This window comes from Equus przewalskii, chromosome 3, assembly GCF_037783145.1.
Source record: "Equus przewalskii isolate Varuska chromosome 3, EquPr2, whole genome shotgun sequence".
NCBI lineage: Eukaryota > Metazoa > Chordata > Mammalia > Perissodactyla > Equidae > Equus > Equus przewalskii.
Genome location: NC_091833.1, coordinates 87722984 through 87739470, shown reverse-complemented (window position 1 = coordinate 87739470; position 16487 = coordinate 87722984). Strand labels below are relative to the sequence as shown.

At 37.2% G+C, this 16487-nt stretch overlaps 1 protein-coding gene across 2 annotated transcripts in view; it reads right to left on the bottom strand.

Moving 5' to 3' along the window:
* The window catches only part of SMIM14 (small integral membrane protein 14), a 59827-nt gene that overhangs the window by 11036 nt on the left and 32304 nt on the right, over positions 1 to 16487 (bottom strand). The window contains exon 3 of one of the 2 annotated variants that reach the window (XM_008532872.2): positions 3184 to 3232. The exons of the other annotated variant lie outside the window; for it this stretch is intronic. Coding sequence (XP_008531094.1) covers positions 3184 to 3232 — 49 coding nt within the window. The remainder of the gene's footprint in view (positions 1 to 3183; positions 3233 to 16487) is intronic. 2 annotated transcript variants of the gene reach the window in all.

Sequence of the window (16487 nt, the reverse complement as noted above, 5' to 3'; positions counted from 1 at the left end):
CTGGAAAGAAGTCCAATCATGAAAATGTAAAAGGACTTTGTACACCAGAATACAGAGTTCCATTTTGCTTAAGAATTCAGTCTTTGGTTACAAGAAAAGATGAGTAGTACAAATAAGATGCCAAATGGAATATTCATGATGAAGCTATTAACTTAGCTGGACACCAGGAAGATTAAAGAGCAGAGAGGGAGACTCTAACAGCTGGCAGATCCTGAGGGCTGATTTCTATAAGCTTATATATGTTTTCAGTGGAAAAAGTAGAAATAAAACAGCAGTGAAAGTGCATAATGCACCAATAGACTTTAACCCTGTGATTTTTGGGTTATATACAGTAATTACAATATCCTCAGTACAACTACCCATTTTCAAGCTGATTTACTCCAAAATTAAGTTAGAAATAGAGCTGGTTTCCATACAACTCTTTACTTGAAACGCAGTCTTTCAGAAGAGTGAGCAGACTTGTTTTATACTGCTCTAGAGAACAAAACTATGGGCAGACATCACAAGGAAGTGGAATTTAGCTCGACATAAAGAATCACGCAGCAACTAGATCTGCTAACAGACTGCAACTAGATTCTGCTACCACATGAAGTAATGAGCTCCATATTCAATTAAATTCATCTCCAATACATGCAACACACCATGGCAGGCACAATGTGTACTGTGATATCGCAATACAATAAGAAATACATATATTTGGTTTTCATCTTGGTTCCTGGCACAAAGCTCCTAAAACCCTTGGAACTTCCTGAGTGGCAGGGGTGAAAAGAACATCTTTTGTTATTCATAATAAACCTCTTTCAACCATACCTGAGTTTATGCTAATGAGGTGACTCTTGGTGAGCCCCTAGATAGCTTCAGGATAGGGGCTGGTTGACAGAGTTTGACCATGTGATAGAGAGCTGGAACTTTCAGCTCTACTCCTTGACTTCCAGGGAAAGGAGAGGGGCTGGAGATGGAGTTAATCACCAATTGCCAAAGATTTACCCATTCATGCCTATGGAATAGAACCTCCATAAAACCCCTCAACAATGGGGTTCAGAGGCCTTCCTGATTGGTGAATACATGGAGGTGCTGGGAGGGTGGCACACCCAGAGAGGGCATGGAAGCTCTGCACAGTCCTTCCCCCGATACCTTGCCCTATGCATCTCTTCCATTTGACTGTTCTTGAGTTGTATCCTTCATAATAAACTGGTAATAGTAAGTAAACTGTGTTCCTGAGTGCTGTGAGTGATTCTAGCAAATTATTGAACCTGAGAAGGGGGCCATGGGAACTCTTGATTAATATATATTTTATGAAAACAGCATAAAGCTCATTGGGGAAATTCAGAATACAGAGAAAAGTAATTCTATCACCCAAAGGTAACAACTGCTTAAACCATTTAAAGAAATGGCTGTCAGATTTCTACCAAATGCGAAAAGAACTAGGGGAAAAAAACTGGCCAACATGACTAAATTAATATTCAAGCTCTAGAGCTTTGCCTTACATTTGGATTAAGGAAGTAAAATTTCACTCACAGAAATAGGAGTATATTTGGTTTACAGGTGGGGCTGGTTAAAGGGTCACAAATACCACAAATGTAATAAACACTTGTTCTCCCATATGGAGTTCAAAAAGATTATTTTCAACTAGGAGAACAGGTTTTAGTTTACCTGGCTGAGGCAAAAACTTGAGCTACTTATCAGAGGGCACACTGTAGATGGGCACACTTGGATGCCCACACTGTAGATGAATGATACTGAGGAAGGAAAATAAAGAAATCTGGAGCAAAGTAACCACCAACCATCATCCCAACAACCTGCTACAGTGTCTGCACATTACCATTACCTTCTTGTCCAAAGGCATATAATTATTGTCCTTTTGCACCAATGGACTACGTTCTGACAAAATTTCTACTTTAGGCTAGGCACTGTACTAGCTCCTATTTCTGTAAGGTTTTTTATTTACAGAATTTGATGGGGGGGTGCCTAGTTCACACAGTAATAACAATAATTAATAATGTAATAACAAGCCCCTTTATAATGGTACATTACTGTGTTTTGTTTTAGTTTCATATATATAATAAAGTGGAGCTCAGCCCCAGAGATGTTAAGTATTAGCAACTAGCCTTTTAATAAATGCAATTTGGCAATATGTCAAAAGCCTTAAAATGTGCAAAGGATATTTGTTCAAGTATTATTTATAATAGCAAGAAATATATTGGCAAACTAAGATTCCAACAAAAGGGAATTATTTAAACACTGGTGCATTTCCATAATGGATTATTATTTAGTCAGTAAATATTTTTAAGATAAATATATATTGACATATTCATAATACAGTAGTGAAAAACAACACATACAAAGTGATCCCCTTTTTCTAAGTGTAAATGAAATCTAATTGTGCCGGGCTTCACCATCCTGTGAATGTCACATTTCCATTCTTACAGTCAAATTATTACAGCACAAGACTGAACTGGCTTAAATGTTTGTTATTATTTGCCCTCAAAGTATCCCTCAAGTTATTTCTGTCTTGAAAAAGGTGGCTTCACATCATGGATGCCAAGTTTGTCAGCTACACTCACCATGCAGGACCCATCTTCCTGCTTTGATTCTCACTTTACCATCACCACTGTCCAGAAAGCCACAGGGAGAAACCTCCCCTCTGCCCAGGCCCTCTTGAAAATGCTAATGTTGGAGCCAAAGGAAAGACTCCACAGGCTCCCAAAGCTTCCAAACCTTGGGACAGAATGTCCTTCTTCCTTCACTCAGAAGTTCTCACAGCTACCGATGGACGCAAACAGATGCTATGGAAAGGGAGGAGGGTTTGTACTGGCAGTCTCAATGTTCCAGTTCAACCAGACAAAAGTGGCTTGTTACACATAAATTTGCCAAGAAAAAGGTCTGGAACCGTTTATACCAAGTTGTCAACAGTGGTTATCTTTTAGTATTCTGGAAGTTTTTCCTTTTCTTTTTTGTTTATTTGTGATTTTATAATTTTCTTCAATGAATAGGGTTTGTTTTTGAGGCAGGAAAAAAACCCAATTTTTTAAGTTAAAAAATTATTTAAGTAGGAAATATATTACTGAGAACCATTTCCTTAAAAAGCAACCTGTAAGAATAATTTCTGTCTCATCTTCACAGTCATCTGGCCTCTAATTCTGCCCCCAACGCCAAGCCTCCTCCTGTCCCATTGTTACTTACATTCCTGAAGACATTCTGTGTCTGTGCAGTAGGACTGGGACTGCCTCAACTACAATGAATAAGAAAAAAGGAAAGTTAGCCACTGGACTTAACCAAAAATGGATACTAGTTATCAGAAAAATGTTTTGTTTTTTAGTGAATGCTACCACATATAAATTGTACCTTCAAAATCAGACACAAACACAGAATACGTTGAGGGGCTGTTCAGTTTTGGGGGATTTTGTTCTACTCAAAATAATTTTCAAATATACTGTGATCTAGTGCGATTCACCTATTTAAACTAAGGACAGACAGTCCTGCTGCCACACGTTTTAGACTTTCCAAAGGAAAAGTGCTAAACTGTAGAGGAAAGCTACTAGAAAGAGAGTAAACTTTGTTAATGAGATTTTTTTTCTCAATGAAAGTTAGAAACAGATAAACAAGAGATTATATTGTAGAAAATGCACCTTTGAAAGGAAGGAACATAATTTTTTTTCCTCTTTGCTTGCATCTTCATCAACAGTGGGTGAATAAACAAGAAACTAATAAAAATGGCTACCACAGGGGTTGAGGGTAGGATGGAGGAGTAGAGCAGACTCTGACAGAGATGGGAGCTAAAGATTTCAATGTTCATCTTGTTACATAATTTTAGAGCCATGTGATAATCAATTTTATAAAGAAAATTAAACAGAAAAAACCTACCTATCAATAAACATACATCATCCTTTTATGAATGTTCACCCAATGCTGAGGGCTTTGAGGATGTTTAGAAATGATAATCTTATAAATCTTAAAATAGAGATGACTACATAGTAAAGAGAATAAGGAGCATGCGACTTTTCAATTCAGCCTCATTACTTTATAATGACACCCCTTCTCTCCATTAAAGCAGTAACTCGTCACCTGCAATTGTTTGGGGAAGCAATTACAGAGCAGTCATGCTTACTTAGCTGGTTAAGCATAGGCTCTGCAGAAAGACAGACTTCAATTTAAAGTCTGTCTCTGCAACTTCCTGTATTTTCAAGACCTTAGGCAAGTTCTTTAACACATCCAAGCTTTAGTTTGCTCATCTGGTAAAGTGGGGATAATATTACCTATAATTGAGTACTAATGAGGATTAAAATAGAGATGCATGTGACATGTAGAATCAACCCAAGAAATGTTAGCTATTATTACTCCTGTGCCACACAAATTATGACCTCATCTAAACAATTATTGAAATTAACTAAACAAATCACTTTTTAAATTGTTTTCTAAGATGATCAGGCTTGCTTTGGTGTACCACTAAAAGTAGTCCTATTTGAATTAGAATGGGAAAACAGATCCTAATTAATATAAAATTATGCTGCCCTTTCTAAATATGCAAGAAATCAACCCAAAAACTCTTTAAAAATATACATTCTAAAGAAATTGAAAAGAAGACTACTAGACCCTTTGGTCACAAAATGGAACTGACAAGTCTCTTAAAATGAATATACTTAAGTTTTATTTATTATGTCCCAATAATGATGTATACACAGTACAAAAATTCCAAAGTACAAAATGGTACTCTGTGCAAGGTAAATCTCCCATTTTCTCCTGTCCCTCAGCCTTGCCAGCACTCGGTTTTCTCGTGAATCTCTCTAGAGATGTTCTTATACTTTTATAAGCACATATATTTTTCCCCATTACTCTTCCACTTCCAAGTAGCATTGCAGAGAAGGGAAAACAAAAAGCGATTTATTAGGTAAAAAGGTCTTTGGATTGAAGAAGAACTACCTAATCACTTAAGATATCAAATAAGGAGCAAAAATAACTTTCCTACTCAATTAATTATCCTGGGTTTAATCTTTAGCAATGATATAGCATATCCCAAAATCTATAGCTGTGATATAAACAACCAATAAATTATCAGTTCATTGTACGTTATGTAATAAAATGCCAGCCTTGCCTTTTGGCTATAGTTCTATTTGTTCTTGTCTCAAGGTCTGACTTGCGGGTTACCTGTAGCTCAGTGATATCTATAAATTACATGATTTCCATGTAAAAAGCCCAAAAATCTTTATACATCTATTTCCTCGCAAATCTACTGCTATGTAGGGCCATGTCACCAGCTCCTTCCTCATGCCTCCATCAGTCCCGCCCTCCTTTTCCAGTGTGAGTCTACCAGATGCTCACTGTTCTTTTTTCTCCTCTCTGTGACTATCCAGGGCTGGGTTTCACCACACCCCCTTGTAGTGGGTTTATAGTCTACAGCAGGAGTCGCTAAACTACAACCTGCAGGCTGGAGGCCTATTTTTATAAATAGTTTTCCTGAAACATAGCCACATCCATTCATTTACATATTGTTGCTTTCACTACAACAGCTGAGTTGAGATGGTGCCATAGAGCCCCCAAGCCTTAAACATTTACTATTTGGCCCATAAATCACTGAATACTGCTGATAATGACATCAAGTTAAAAATACCTAAGAAATACACATGGGATAAGAGATAAAACATAAATATTTGTGTAGCTATATAAAAATGTTTGTTTATAAATGTGAGATGCTCATTAATTGTCTAGTTATAATACAACAATCATTTATTCACTCACTCATTCAAAATATTTACTGAATGCCTACTTTTGCCAAGGGTAATTCCAGGCACTGGGGCTATGGTGTGAAAAAGACAAAGTTTGTACTCTTACAGACCATACAGTCTTGTGAGGGAAATCAGACAATTAACAAGTATATTATAAAAATGTCAGAGAGCCACGCAGAGACCAAAAATAGGATGGCATGATTGGCAGCAGCCACTTTAAATTAGGCAAGAGAGGCAGTAACACTTAAGGGGCTATCTACATGACAGCAAAGATCAAGGGGATCAGCATTGTGGGCATTCCAGGCGGAATAAACAACTAGGAAAGGCCCCTAGGTGAAAACGGGCCCATGAGTTGGTGATGAGGAACCACAAAGCCACTGCAGCTGGAGCGTATGAGCCACGCTACTTAGCTGTTGTATTTAGTCCACTGCAGAACCAACGCTCTCTACATATGCTCAAATCATCAGTTTGCTGTTAAGGTCGTTTGTCTGCCTGCCTCTAATGCTAACACATACCAATACATAACAGATACCTATATGTTTTATCAATGTGAAATAGGAATACTTTCTCAAGATATTTGAAATATATTTAAATACAAATATATCTTAATATGTTAAAATTTACAAATTATATCACATTTTAAGTGATTTATAACAAATAACTTATAATTTATATCACATATTACACAACAAAAATAACATTACAGAATACTTAGAAATTAATGTGGACTAACTCACTGCCCTAACGCAATTATCATGAACATGTATTCTTTTCTAGTCTGTAGCACATTCACATAATACATGTACATAAGTACAATTATTATAATAACAAATATTTACTGGGAACTTGCATGTGATAGTACTACACTAGGAACTTTAACTTGTCTTATTTAACCCTCACAACCACTGGCGGGAGGCAGGTGCCTACTTTACTGATGAAGAAACTTGAGCTTGGGGGAGGTTAGATAATTTATATCCAGTACTAACTCCAATATCTAAATTCTTAATCACAATTCCACTCTACTTTACAAAATCTTGTATTGTTAATTTTAGTGAACATATCATTAGCGTGAAACAACCACAATTTTGAATGGTTACAAAATACTCCAGTGAGTTGAGGTACTACATAATTGAACTGAAGCAAATTCAGAGTAAAATGAAAATGAAAATGACCATGGGTGTAGATACTCAACAGTCTCTAAGACCAACACAGCCGATGTTTTCCTTCAGCACTAAAAGAGAGCTCTCTCCCTTTAGCTGTCACTAGGAGGAGGAGTAGGCTTCCCTTTGGGACTATGATAAAAAACGGTAATGTATAATCTGTCCTGCTATACAAGTTTCTAGAAAATCAATCAACTCACATACAGTTGGTAAACAGAGAAACTGTCAGTTCAATGTGGAAGCTGTGTTGGTTCATAAGTGATTTTTCCTAGGTAAGAGAAGCCAGAAGAGTGGAAGCTATACTATGACTTTCAAGCAGGAAACGAAAAAGCCCTTAGCTCATGCTGTGCTGGCAGGAGCCCTTTCAGCTTTAAGAAAATTAAAGTAAGTGCCCCCCACACACACACAGAAACACAACCAAGACTAAGAAGAATTATTCATTGGGATCTTGCTCTTTTGGCTGGTCTTCTATGGGTTCCCGCCTACAATCTTCATGTTCACAAGCAGGCAACACTGCAGGCTCTGAATAACGGGGCGCCAAAGTATCATGACCACATTCCTAGTCCCAGACTTGGTGTTTTTTCCAAACCAGTGTGTTGGAATGCATAGTTAGTATGTCAGATTTAAACACTTATGATGGGTAAATTATAGTCTTTGAAGAATTCAAAAACCATTTAATTAGTAAAACAAGAGAATCTCACTGTTTGGATGGAATTCTTTAAACAGAGAGGCCTAATTTACAATTACTCTCAGTTTTTTCTTGACTTATTTGGAGAATACAGTGGTACTACTGATGCTGATTTTGGCTACTCCAAAAGGAAACCATTTGTGAAAACAAATATAATTAGAAGAAAACCAAAGATAACATGTGAAGGAAACAGGCATGGCAGTATCCATAGAATGGAGCCAGACTTCAACTATTTTCTGTGTTATGGTGGGGCAGGATGAACCATGTGTGGACTATCTACAGCCAATAGTTGCTGTCCAGGAAAACTTTCATGTTAACACTGATCCCAGGATCCCAGGAAAGAAAGCAGATTTAGATCTCTCCACCTAAGCAGGATGGTCACAGAAAGTTCTTGAGGTGGGTTAGCTTCAAAATTGCAGAGACAACATAGTATGAATAGAATAAATGTGTTTCTTCATTGGGGGAAAAGGTAGAAAACAGAGATTAAAAGAACAAAAGAGACTTGGCACAGAGATTTCATGTTAGGGAAAATTGTAGAAGCTAAAATAGTCTATTAGGATATCCAGGAAGCCTAACAGAAAACCTTGGCTGTCAAAGGCTTATGGGAAAAATGTAGATCAAAGAGAAGATTCTAATGACAAAAAGCAGATAAACGGAATTTCTATGAGGAATCTTACCTTGGAGATAGTCATTGAAAAATATACAAGAACAGAAAGTCTCTCTTTGGATGTACCTCCTATGAATTGAATGCTCGCATCCCTCCCAAATTTGTATGCTGAAGCCCTAATCCTCAATACGATGGCATTTGGAGGTAGGGCCTTTGGGAGGTAATTAGGTTTAGATGAGGTCATGAGGGGGGAGCCCCATGTCGGGATTAGTGCCCTTATCAGAAGAGGAAGAGATCAGAGCCCTCATTCTCTCTTGTGTCATGTGAGGATACAGCAGGAAGGCAGCTGCCTGCAAACCACGAAGAGAGCTATCATCAGACACCAATTCTGCTGGCACCTTGATCTTGGACTTTCTAGCCTCCAGAACTGTGAGAAATAAATGTTTGTTGTTTAAGCCACTCAGTCTGTGGTATTTTGCCATAGCAGCCAGAGGTAGCTAAGACAGTACCTAAAGAAGAGCTAATTCGCTATTTTTCTATGTCTGCTCAAAAACTTCACATATATTGGAGATGCCCTTCTTTCCCATGCACAGGAGCTGCCTGGGGACTGATAAGCAGTGTGGTACAGAACAGCAGTTAAAAAGAGAAGCTTTAGGGGCTAGCACCATGGCATAGTGGTTAAGTCTGGCGTGCTCTGCTTCAGCAGCCCAGGTTTGCAGGTTCGGATCCCAGGGATGGACCTACTCCACTTTCAAGCTATGCTGTGGCAGCAACCCTCATACAAAACAGAGGAAGACTGGCACAGATGTTAGCTCAGGGCCAATCTTCCTCAAGAAAAAAAAAGAGGAAGATTGGCAACAGATGTTAGCTCAGGGCCAATCTTCCTCACCAAAAAAGGGGGGGGGGGGGAAACAACAAAGAAGTCTGAGGTATCTGGGTTCAAATTCTGTCCCTGTTATTTTCTAAGGCAGAGTTTCAAACTACAAAAGAGAGAAATATAATCCATTATAAACCTTAAGATCATTGTGAGGATTAAGTGATATAATTAAATACATATAACATTAAACATATAATGTATATAAAAAACTCAGTTTGTGGCCCATAGGATAATGTTTTCAGATCATAGCAATATGCAGGAAAGGGGGGAAAAGTTCTTTTAATATTAAATGGGGCTACCTGTTTGTGCAAATAAGTCTGCTCAAATTTATCACTATTTTTTTAAAAAATGAAATGCCAAAACTAACAACAAAAAAGTACCTTCAAATCAATGACTAAACAGTTGGTCAATGTCCTCACTGACCAGACCTCTCACAGCTCACAGTCAATGGTGGCTTGAAAATCTCTGAGCAGTAAGATTCCTGCAGTTTTCCTCAAAACACAAATACAGAAAAGCATTCACCCGTTTGGCAAATACTTAATGACTGCCTTCTACGTGCATTTTGTCAAAGTAAAGTTTTCAGATTTTAAGAGACTGTATTTTGGCCAACTTCCTCAGAGGAATTACATGTATCAGCTTTATTTGCAACAACTAAATTCCTGGCCCACTTGACAGCAAGATACTGAAAAAATGGAAATAGGAAATAGTTGTGCCCGGTTTAAAGTATTCTAACTGGTTGTCAGCATCAGGTCATGGGTTTCAATACGGGGTTTGGGAAATACAGTCACAGAAATAACCTATATTATGGATCCACAGATGTAATGGAGAGCCTAACAGGCAAAATAAAAACGTAAGGCCCCATGAAAAAAACTAAAACATTTCCTACATTCTTATGTTGCTCAGTAACGTTCTAGAGGTTGTTAGGGATAGAGCAGTGAACAAAATGGACAAACTCCCACCATCCAATGATAACCATTTCATTAACACTTTGGTTAATGTGTTCCACATGTGCATTTTTGTAATAATATATATATATACATATAATTTTACAAAACAGGACACTCTCCATGTTGTTTTGCTATCTTTTTGCCACACTCAACAAGTAGTCGCAAAGCTTTTAATGCCAAAACCCAGCTCTACACAATTTTTAATGCTGCACAACATTCCATTTAATTGTATCATTTCCAAATTTGTATATGGAAAACAATGCTGTGGTGAATGTTCCTATAAATACATTCTTACACATTTAATCTCTTTAGGATAAGGAGAAGAGTTGCGAGAATAAAGGTATGCACAGCTTAGGTTGCCACATTACACACTGCCAAATTACAGAAGGGGAATTTTAAAGAAATGACAAACTACAAAGTACATTCAATTCTGGTATTCCTGCATAATCACACCACATCCAGTGTTTCAACAGGGAGACCAGCTAGCACCTAATATTTCTGATCACATTTAGTTCTTAATGACTAAGTAGCATCTCTACCTATTTTCCTACAATAGTAACAAAAATAACTTTGAAAGACCACAATAATCCATGCACATTTAAGCCTCAAAACTTCAGGGGCTGGCCCCAGGGCCGAGTGGTTAAGTTCACACACTCCACTTTGGTGGCCCAGGGTTTTGCCAGTTCGGGTACTGGGTGCGGACATGGCACTACTCATTAGGCCATGCTGAGGTGGCGTCCCACATGCCACAACTAGAAGGACCTACAACTAAAAAATGTACAACTACATACTGGGGGGATTTGGGGAGAAAAAGCAGAAAAAAAAAGATTGGCAACAGTTGTTAGGTGCAAATCTTAAAAAAAAAAAAACCTTCAAATAATTAGGTTAAAAGCAAGTCCGAACATTCTGAAATTATTTTTTTAAATGCCTAACGCTAACAGGTTGGGCTACTTTGCCCAAATGATATATATATACTTTCCCTAATCCTACAAAATACCTTCTGAATTTGAGTTTAATTTGTTGAACTAAAAATCATCACGCAATTTATGGCCACTGACGAGACATACAATTTATATGCTATACCCTTATGGTACAGTCTATTTGATTATATATAAAGGCATATAAATGCATAGATATGTGACTAGAAAGTCCACAAACTTAATGCAACCTCTGGCCAAGTGAGCAATGGTGGTCATGAGGTGAGATGGGGGAGGGGTGACAACAGGAAGAGGACTTTGACATTCTGCTCTATTTTTCTACATTATTTCAAAGGTTCATAACTTATATATTTACATAATACTTGTGTTATTAAAAGAAAAGACAAAATTCCAATAATAAGACACTGTTAAAAATGAGGCTGACTTTGATTTGCTATTTTGGACTGAATGTTTGGGTCCCCTCAAAATTCATATGTCGAAATCCTAATCCCCAATGTGACGGCAGTCAGAGGTGGGGCCTTTCAGAGGTGATTAGGTCATAAGTGGGATAACTGCTCTCATAAAAGAGAGCCCAGTTTGCTTTCTGGCCCTCCTCTACTATGCGAGGATCCAAGGAGGAAACGGCCACCTGCAGCCGGGAAGAGGGCCCTCACCAGAACCTAACCGTGCTGCCACCCTGAGCTTGGACTTCCAGCCTCCAGAACTGTGGGAAAAAAATTTCTGTTTTTCTGTAAGCCACTCAGTCTATAGCATTATAAGCCACTCAAGCTATAGTATTGTTTTAGAAACCTGAACTAAGACATTTGCTAATATAAAAAGATATATGAAGTGAAAAAAAACAAGTAGCAGAAACGTACATATACTATGATACCTTCTATGTAAAACAAATTTCTAGAAAGATATATATGGCAGACTGTATTTTCTAAAAACGGCCACAGCAGTATCTTCAGTAACATGTGCTCTTCCAGAATCTTGCCAACTCTATCAAGAGGTGGAGTCTCTTAACTCAAAAATAAAGTCAATTAAAATTAAAATTAATTAATCAAAATTAACTCAAAATGGATAGAAGACTTGAATGTAAGACCTAAAACCATAAAACTCTGAGAAGAAAACATGGGCAGTAAGCTCCTTGGTGATGAGTTTTTGGATCTGACTTCAAAAGCAAGGCAACAAAAAACAAGTGGGACTACATCAAACTAAAAAGCTCTGCACAGCAAAGGAAACCATCAAAAAAATGAAAAGGCAACCTACAGAATGGGAGAAAATATTTGAAAATCATATATCTGATGAGGGGTTAATATCAAAATATATAAAGTACTCAATACAACTCAATAGCAAGAAAAAACAATCCAATTAAAAAATGGGCAGAGGAGCTGAATAGACATTTTTCCAAAGAAGACACAGATGGACAACAGGTACATGAAAAGATGTCCAACATCACTAATCATTAGGGAAATGCAAGTCAAAACCACATGAGATATCACCTCACACCTGTTAGAATGGCTATCATCAAAAAGACAAGAAATAAGTTTCAGTGAGGATACGGAGAAAAGGGAACCCTTGTGCACTCTTGGTGAAAATGTACATTGTGCAGCCACTACGGACAACAGTATAGAGGTTCCTCAAAAAACTAAAAATAAAACTACCATATGATCCAGCAATTCCACTTCTGGGTATTTATCTGAAGAAAACAAAAACACTAATTTGCAAAGATATATGCATCCTCATGTTCATTGCAGCATTATTTTCAACAGCCAAGATATAGAAATAACCTAAGCATCCATCAACGAATAAATGGATAAAGAAGATCTGGTATACACATACAATGCAATACTGTTCGGCCATAAAAAAGAATGAAATCTTGTCATTTGCAACAACATGGATGGACCCTGAAGGTATTATGATAAGTGAAATAAGTCAGAGAAAGACAAATACTGTGTGATCTCACTTATATGTGGAATTTAAAACAACAAAAACAACAACAAACCAAGCTCCTAGGTACAGAGAACAGATTGGTGGTTGCCAGAGGTGGGGGCTAGGAGGGAGGCGAAATGGGTGAAGGGGGTCAAAACATACAAACTTCCAGTTATAAAATAATTTAGTCATGGGGATGTAATATATAGCAGGTGACTACAGTTAATAACATTGTATTGCATATATGAGAGTTGCTAAGAGAGTAGATCTTAAAAGTCCTTATCACAAAAAAAAAATTTCTTTTGTAACTATGTATGGTGGCAGATGTTAACTAAATTTATTGTGGTGTTCATTTCACAATATATACAAGTATCAAATAATTATGTTGTACGCTTGAAACTACTATGTTATTTGTCAATTATACCTCAATTTTTTTTGTTTTTTAAAGATTGGCACCTGAGCTAACAACTGTTGACAATCTTTTTTTTTTTTATTTTTTTCCTTCTTGTTCTCCTCAAAGGCCCCCCAGTACATAGCTGTATATTCTAGTTGTGAGTGCCTCTGGTTGTGCTATGTGGGACGCTGCCTCAGCATGGTCTGATGAGGGGTGCCATGTCCGCACCCAGGATCCGAACAGGCAAAACCCTGGGCCGCCAAAGCAGAGTGCCCAAACTTAACCACTTGGCCACAGGGCCAGCCCCTATACCTCAATTTTTTAAAAAAAGGAGAGATGGAGTTTACTTCCCCCCTTCTTGAACCTGAGCAGGCTTGTGACTGCTATAACCAAAAGTATAGCAGAAGTGTTGTATGCTGCCTGATTCTCTCCCTCCCCAACCTCTCTTGGGATGGACGCTTACCCTTGGAATCAAGCCACCATACTGTCAGGAAGCCAAGCAGCCACACGAAAAGGCCAAATGTAGGTGTTGTGGCTGACAGTACTGGGTAGGGTTTCAGCCACCCACCAGCATCAACTGCCCCTGAGGAATGAGCCTCCAGATGCTTCCTGCACCCAGCCTCTGAGGCTTCCAGCTAAGAACCGAGACTGAGCAGCAGACAAGCCGTCTCCTCTGTGCTCCAGACACACAGTTTATCAGCTTAATAAAAGGTTGGTTTATGCCACCAAGTCTTGGGGTAATTTCTTATGCAGCCATAATAACTAGAACAAGATAAAAAGCTGTTAATAGTTTATATTCAGTAAAGTGGCAATGAGAGGTTGGGGAACAGAGAGAGACTTTTACTCTTCCCTTTCTGCACTTAGCACTGCTTGAATTTTGCGCCATGAGGACAGGCAATAGTTACTTTATCTTTTAAATAAAACACAACCTCACTTCCTAATTAGTAAAATCAATTAGACCACTAACTACAGAAGGATGATCACCTTCAAGTGCCTGTATGTTACTGATAAAAAGTATTAAAATTTGAAAGAAGAAAGTCCACTAAACTTTCTTTGATTGACTAAAATAAAACCCAAGAGTTAATCATATGATTAAAAAGTCTTTGCAGCATAAGGAAAATGCTAAATATTATTAGTAAATTGGGGGAAAAATATATATACACCATAGTATCTAAATATATATTTGTTAGAAAGATCTGGGAAGATGCACACCAAATTCATGTAGGCAAGTCAGGAATAAGCCAGACAGAAGTGAGGAGTTTAGTCTTACCTTTAATGTATTGCTTATCTTTTCAAAAGAACATATTCATATATTATTTATATTAATAATTAAATATTTTAGAAAAATTTTAAAATAAATAAAGAGGAAAAGATACTAGTAATAGATATATTTTCTGGGTAGAGCGGTCTCTCAAGAAACTTTTCAGGCACACGTATTTTTCTTGCCATCAGTCTTAACGTGACTTAACTCAGTAGATGTTAGTCATAATGTACAGGGCCTTCAGGCCTATAAAAAGGAATCTGACCAAGGATTTCCCAGAACACATGCTTACAGTATTTTAATATAGAAACAAACGTAAGTAAATTAAAGATGTAGAAGTTCCAGTAACATTGTTTAGATTAGAGCTGAAATACAAAGTTCAACAAACAAACAAAAAGGGGATTATCTGCATTCCAAATCTTAGGTTACAACAGAGAAGAGGAAAAACACAGAGCATAATCCAAGTTCACATTTCTAAATCTAGCTGTTCTCTCTTTCTGGAACTCCTATCATTAATAGGAGAAACTATATACCAAGAGACAGCCAGTCAAGGAGAACAGGAGGAGAAGAAAGCGGCAAGGAGCAGAAGAGGGTGAAACCAGAAGAATTCTGCAAATGGCTCCAATGGGAATGGAAAGACCCTCTAGGCTGTTTTATGGCTATAAGGAAATATGAGTGATTAAAAAAAAATTAGATATAGTGGTTATAAGGAAATACCTTTTTTTTTTTTAAAGAATATTACCCTTGGAGGGGGGCCCACACACACAAAAATAATACTAGACAACTTAAAAGAACAATTTATAATTAGCTTACGGTTTTATGTTGGCATCTTTCTACATATGTAGTAGTATTCTACCATATCACTAAAACTCCATATTTATCACTGAGCATATTTCCATATTAAATCAAGTAATAAAACACAGTATTATATGTAACATGAAAAAGAGATCTGACTTTGAGAGAGACTCACTGTATATTTTTATCTACCTCTTTGAGTCTATTAGCCAGTGTTTAACAAGTACAACATGAAAACTCTAATTATAGTATTAGACTAAGACAGAAAAATGTATGTAATGTGAGATAACTGTATTTTTTGAACACTGAACATTTTGGGACTCCATTTTTGTGAACATTCCTGAGACAAATGGAAACACACATGCACCAGGCAAAATACAACTGCCTTAAGAACTGGCTAACCCCTGTGTAACTCAACAATGTAATTAAATCATAGGAAGGAGACAGGCCAAGAGAGTAAGCAAAGCTTTGTCATGAGCACCCCAAAATGGGCATTCTTTGTACTGCAGTCTTATCAACTTTGAACTTAAACACTGTCTATAATGAATCACTTAAAACACGCCTATAGTAATACAGAAATAGTCATTTGCTTTAAAGTCCATATTGCAGATAGACAATAAAATGAATGAAAATCAGATTTATATTCTTTGTACTAGTATAGCTTAGCAGTTAAGCAGTCAAAACTTACATAATCAGTGATGAGGCAGTAGTAAAGAGGAGTCTGAATTGCTGATTTTGTCCATTAAGCCTTAAGAGACATACAAGCTTTTTCTATTTTTATATATTTTTTTACATTCTGATGAATGTAAAAGGAAAATCTCCATCTGAGGCTTTCTATGAGCTTAAAATAGTGCCTAGACTCCCTTCAAACTCTCCTCAGTGTAACACTGTTATGAGTCTGAGGTAGATCCCTTGGAACCTCTTCCACGCATTTACAAACATATCATACTGACCCACACACACTCTAACCTGCAAAAACTTCTCTGTGGCTTTCATTAGCATTTCTCACATACTTCTAAAATATGTTTCTTCTTGTATTGCTAAATAGTTTTTGCATTCTCTGTTGTTCAGGACATAAAGGTCCATATCTTTTTGAAGGATTCTATCTTTTGTCAATATTATTCCCGTGTTCCATTTAATTGTTTTGGCTTTGAATTATATTTTGTCTGAGATCTAGAGTATC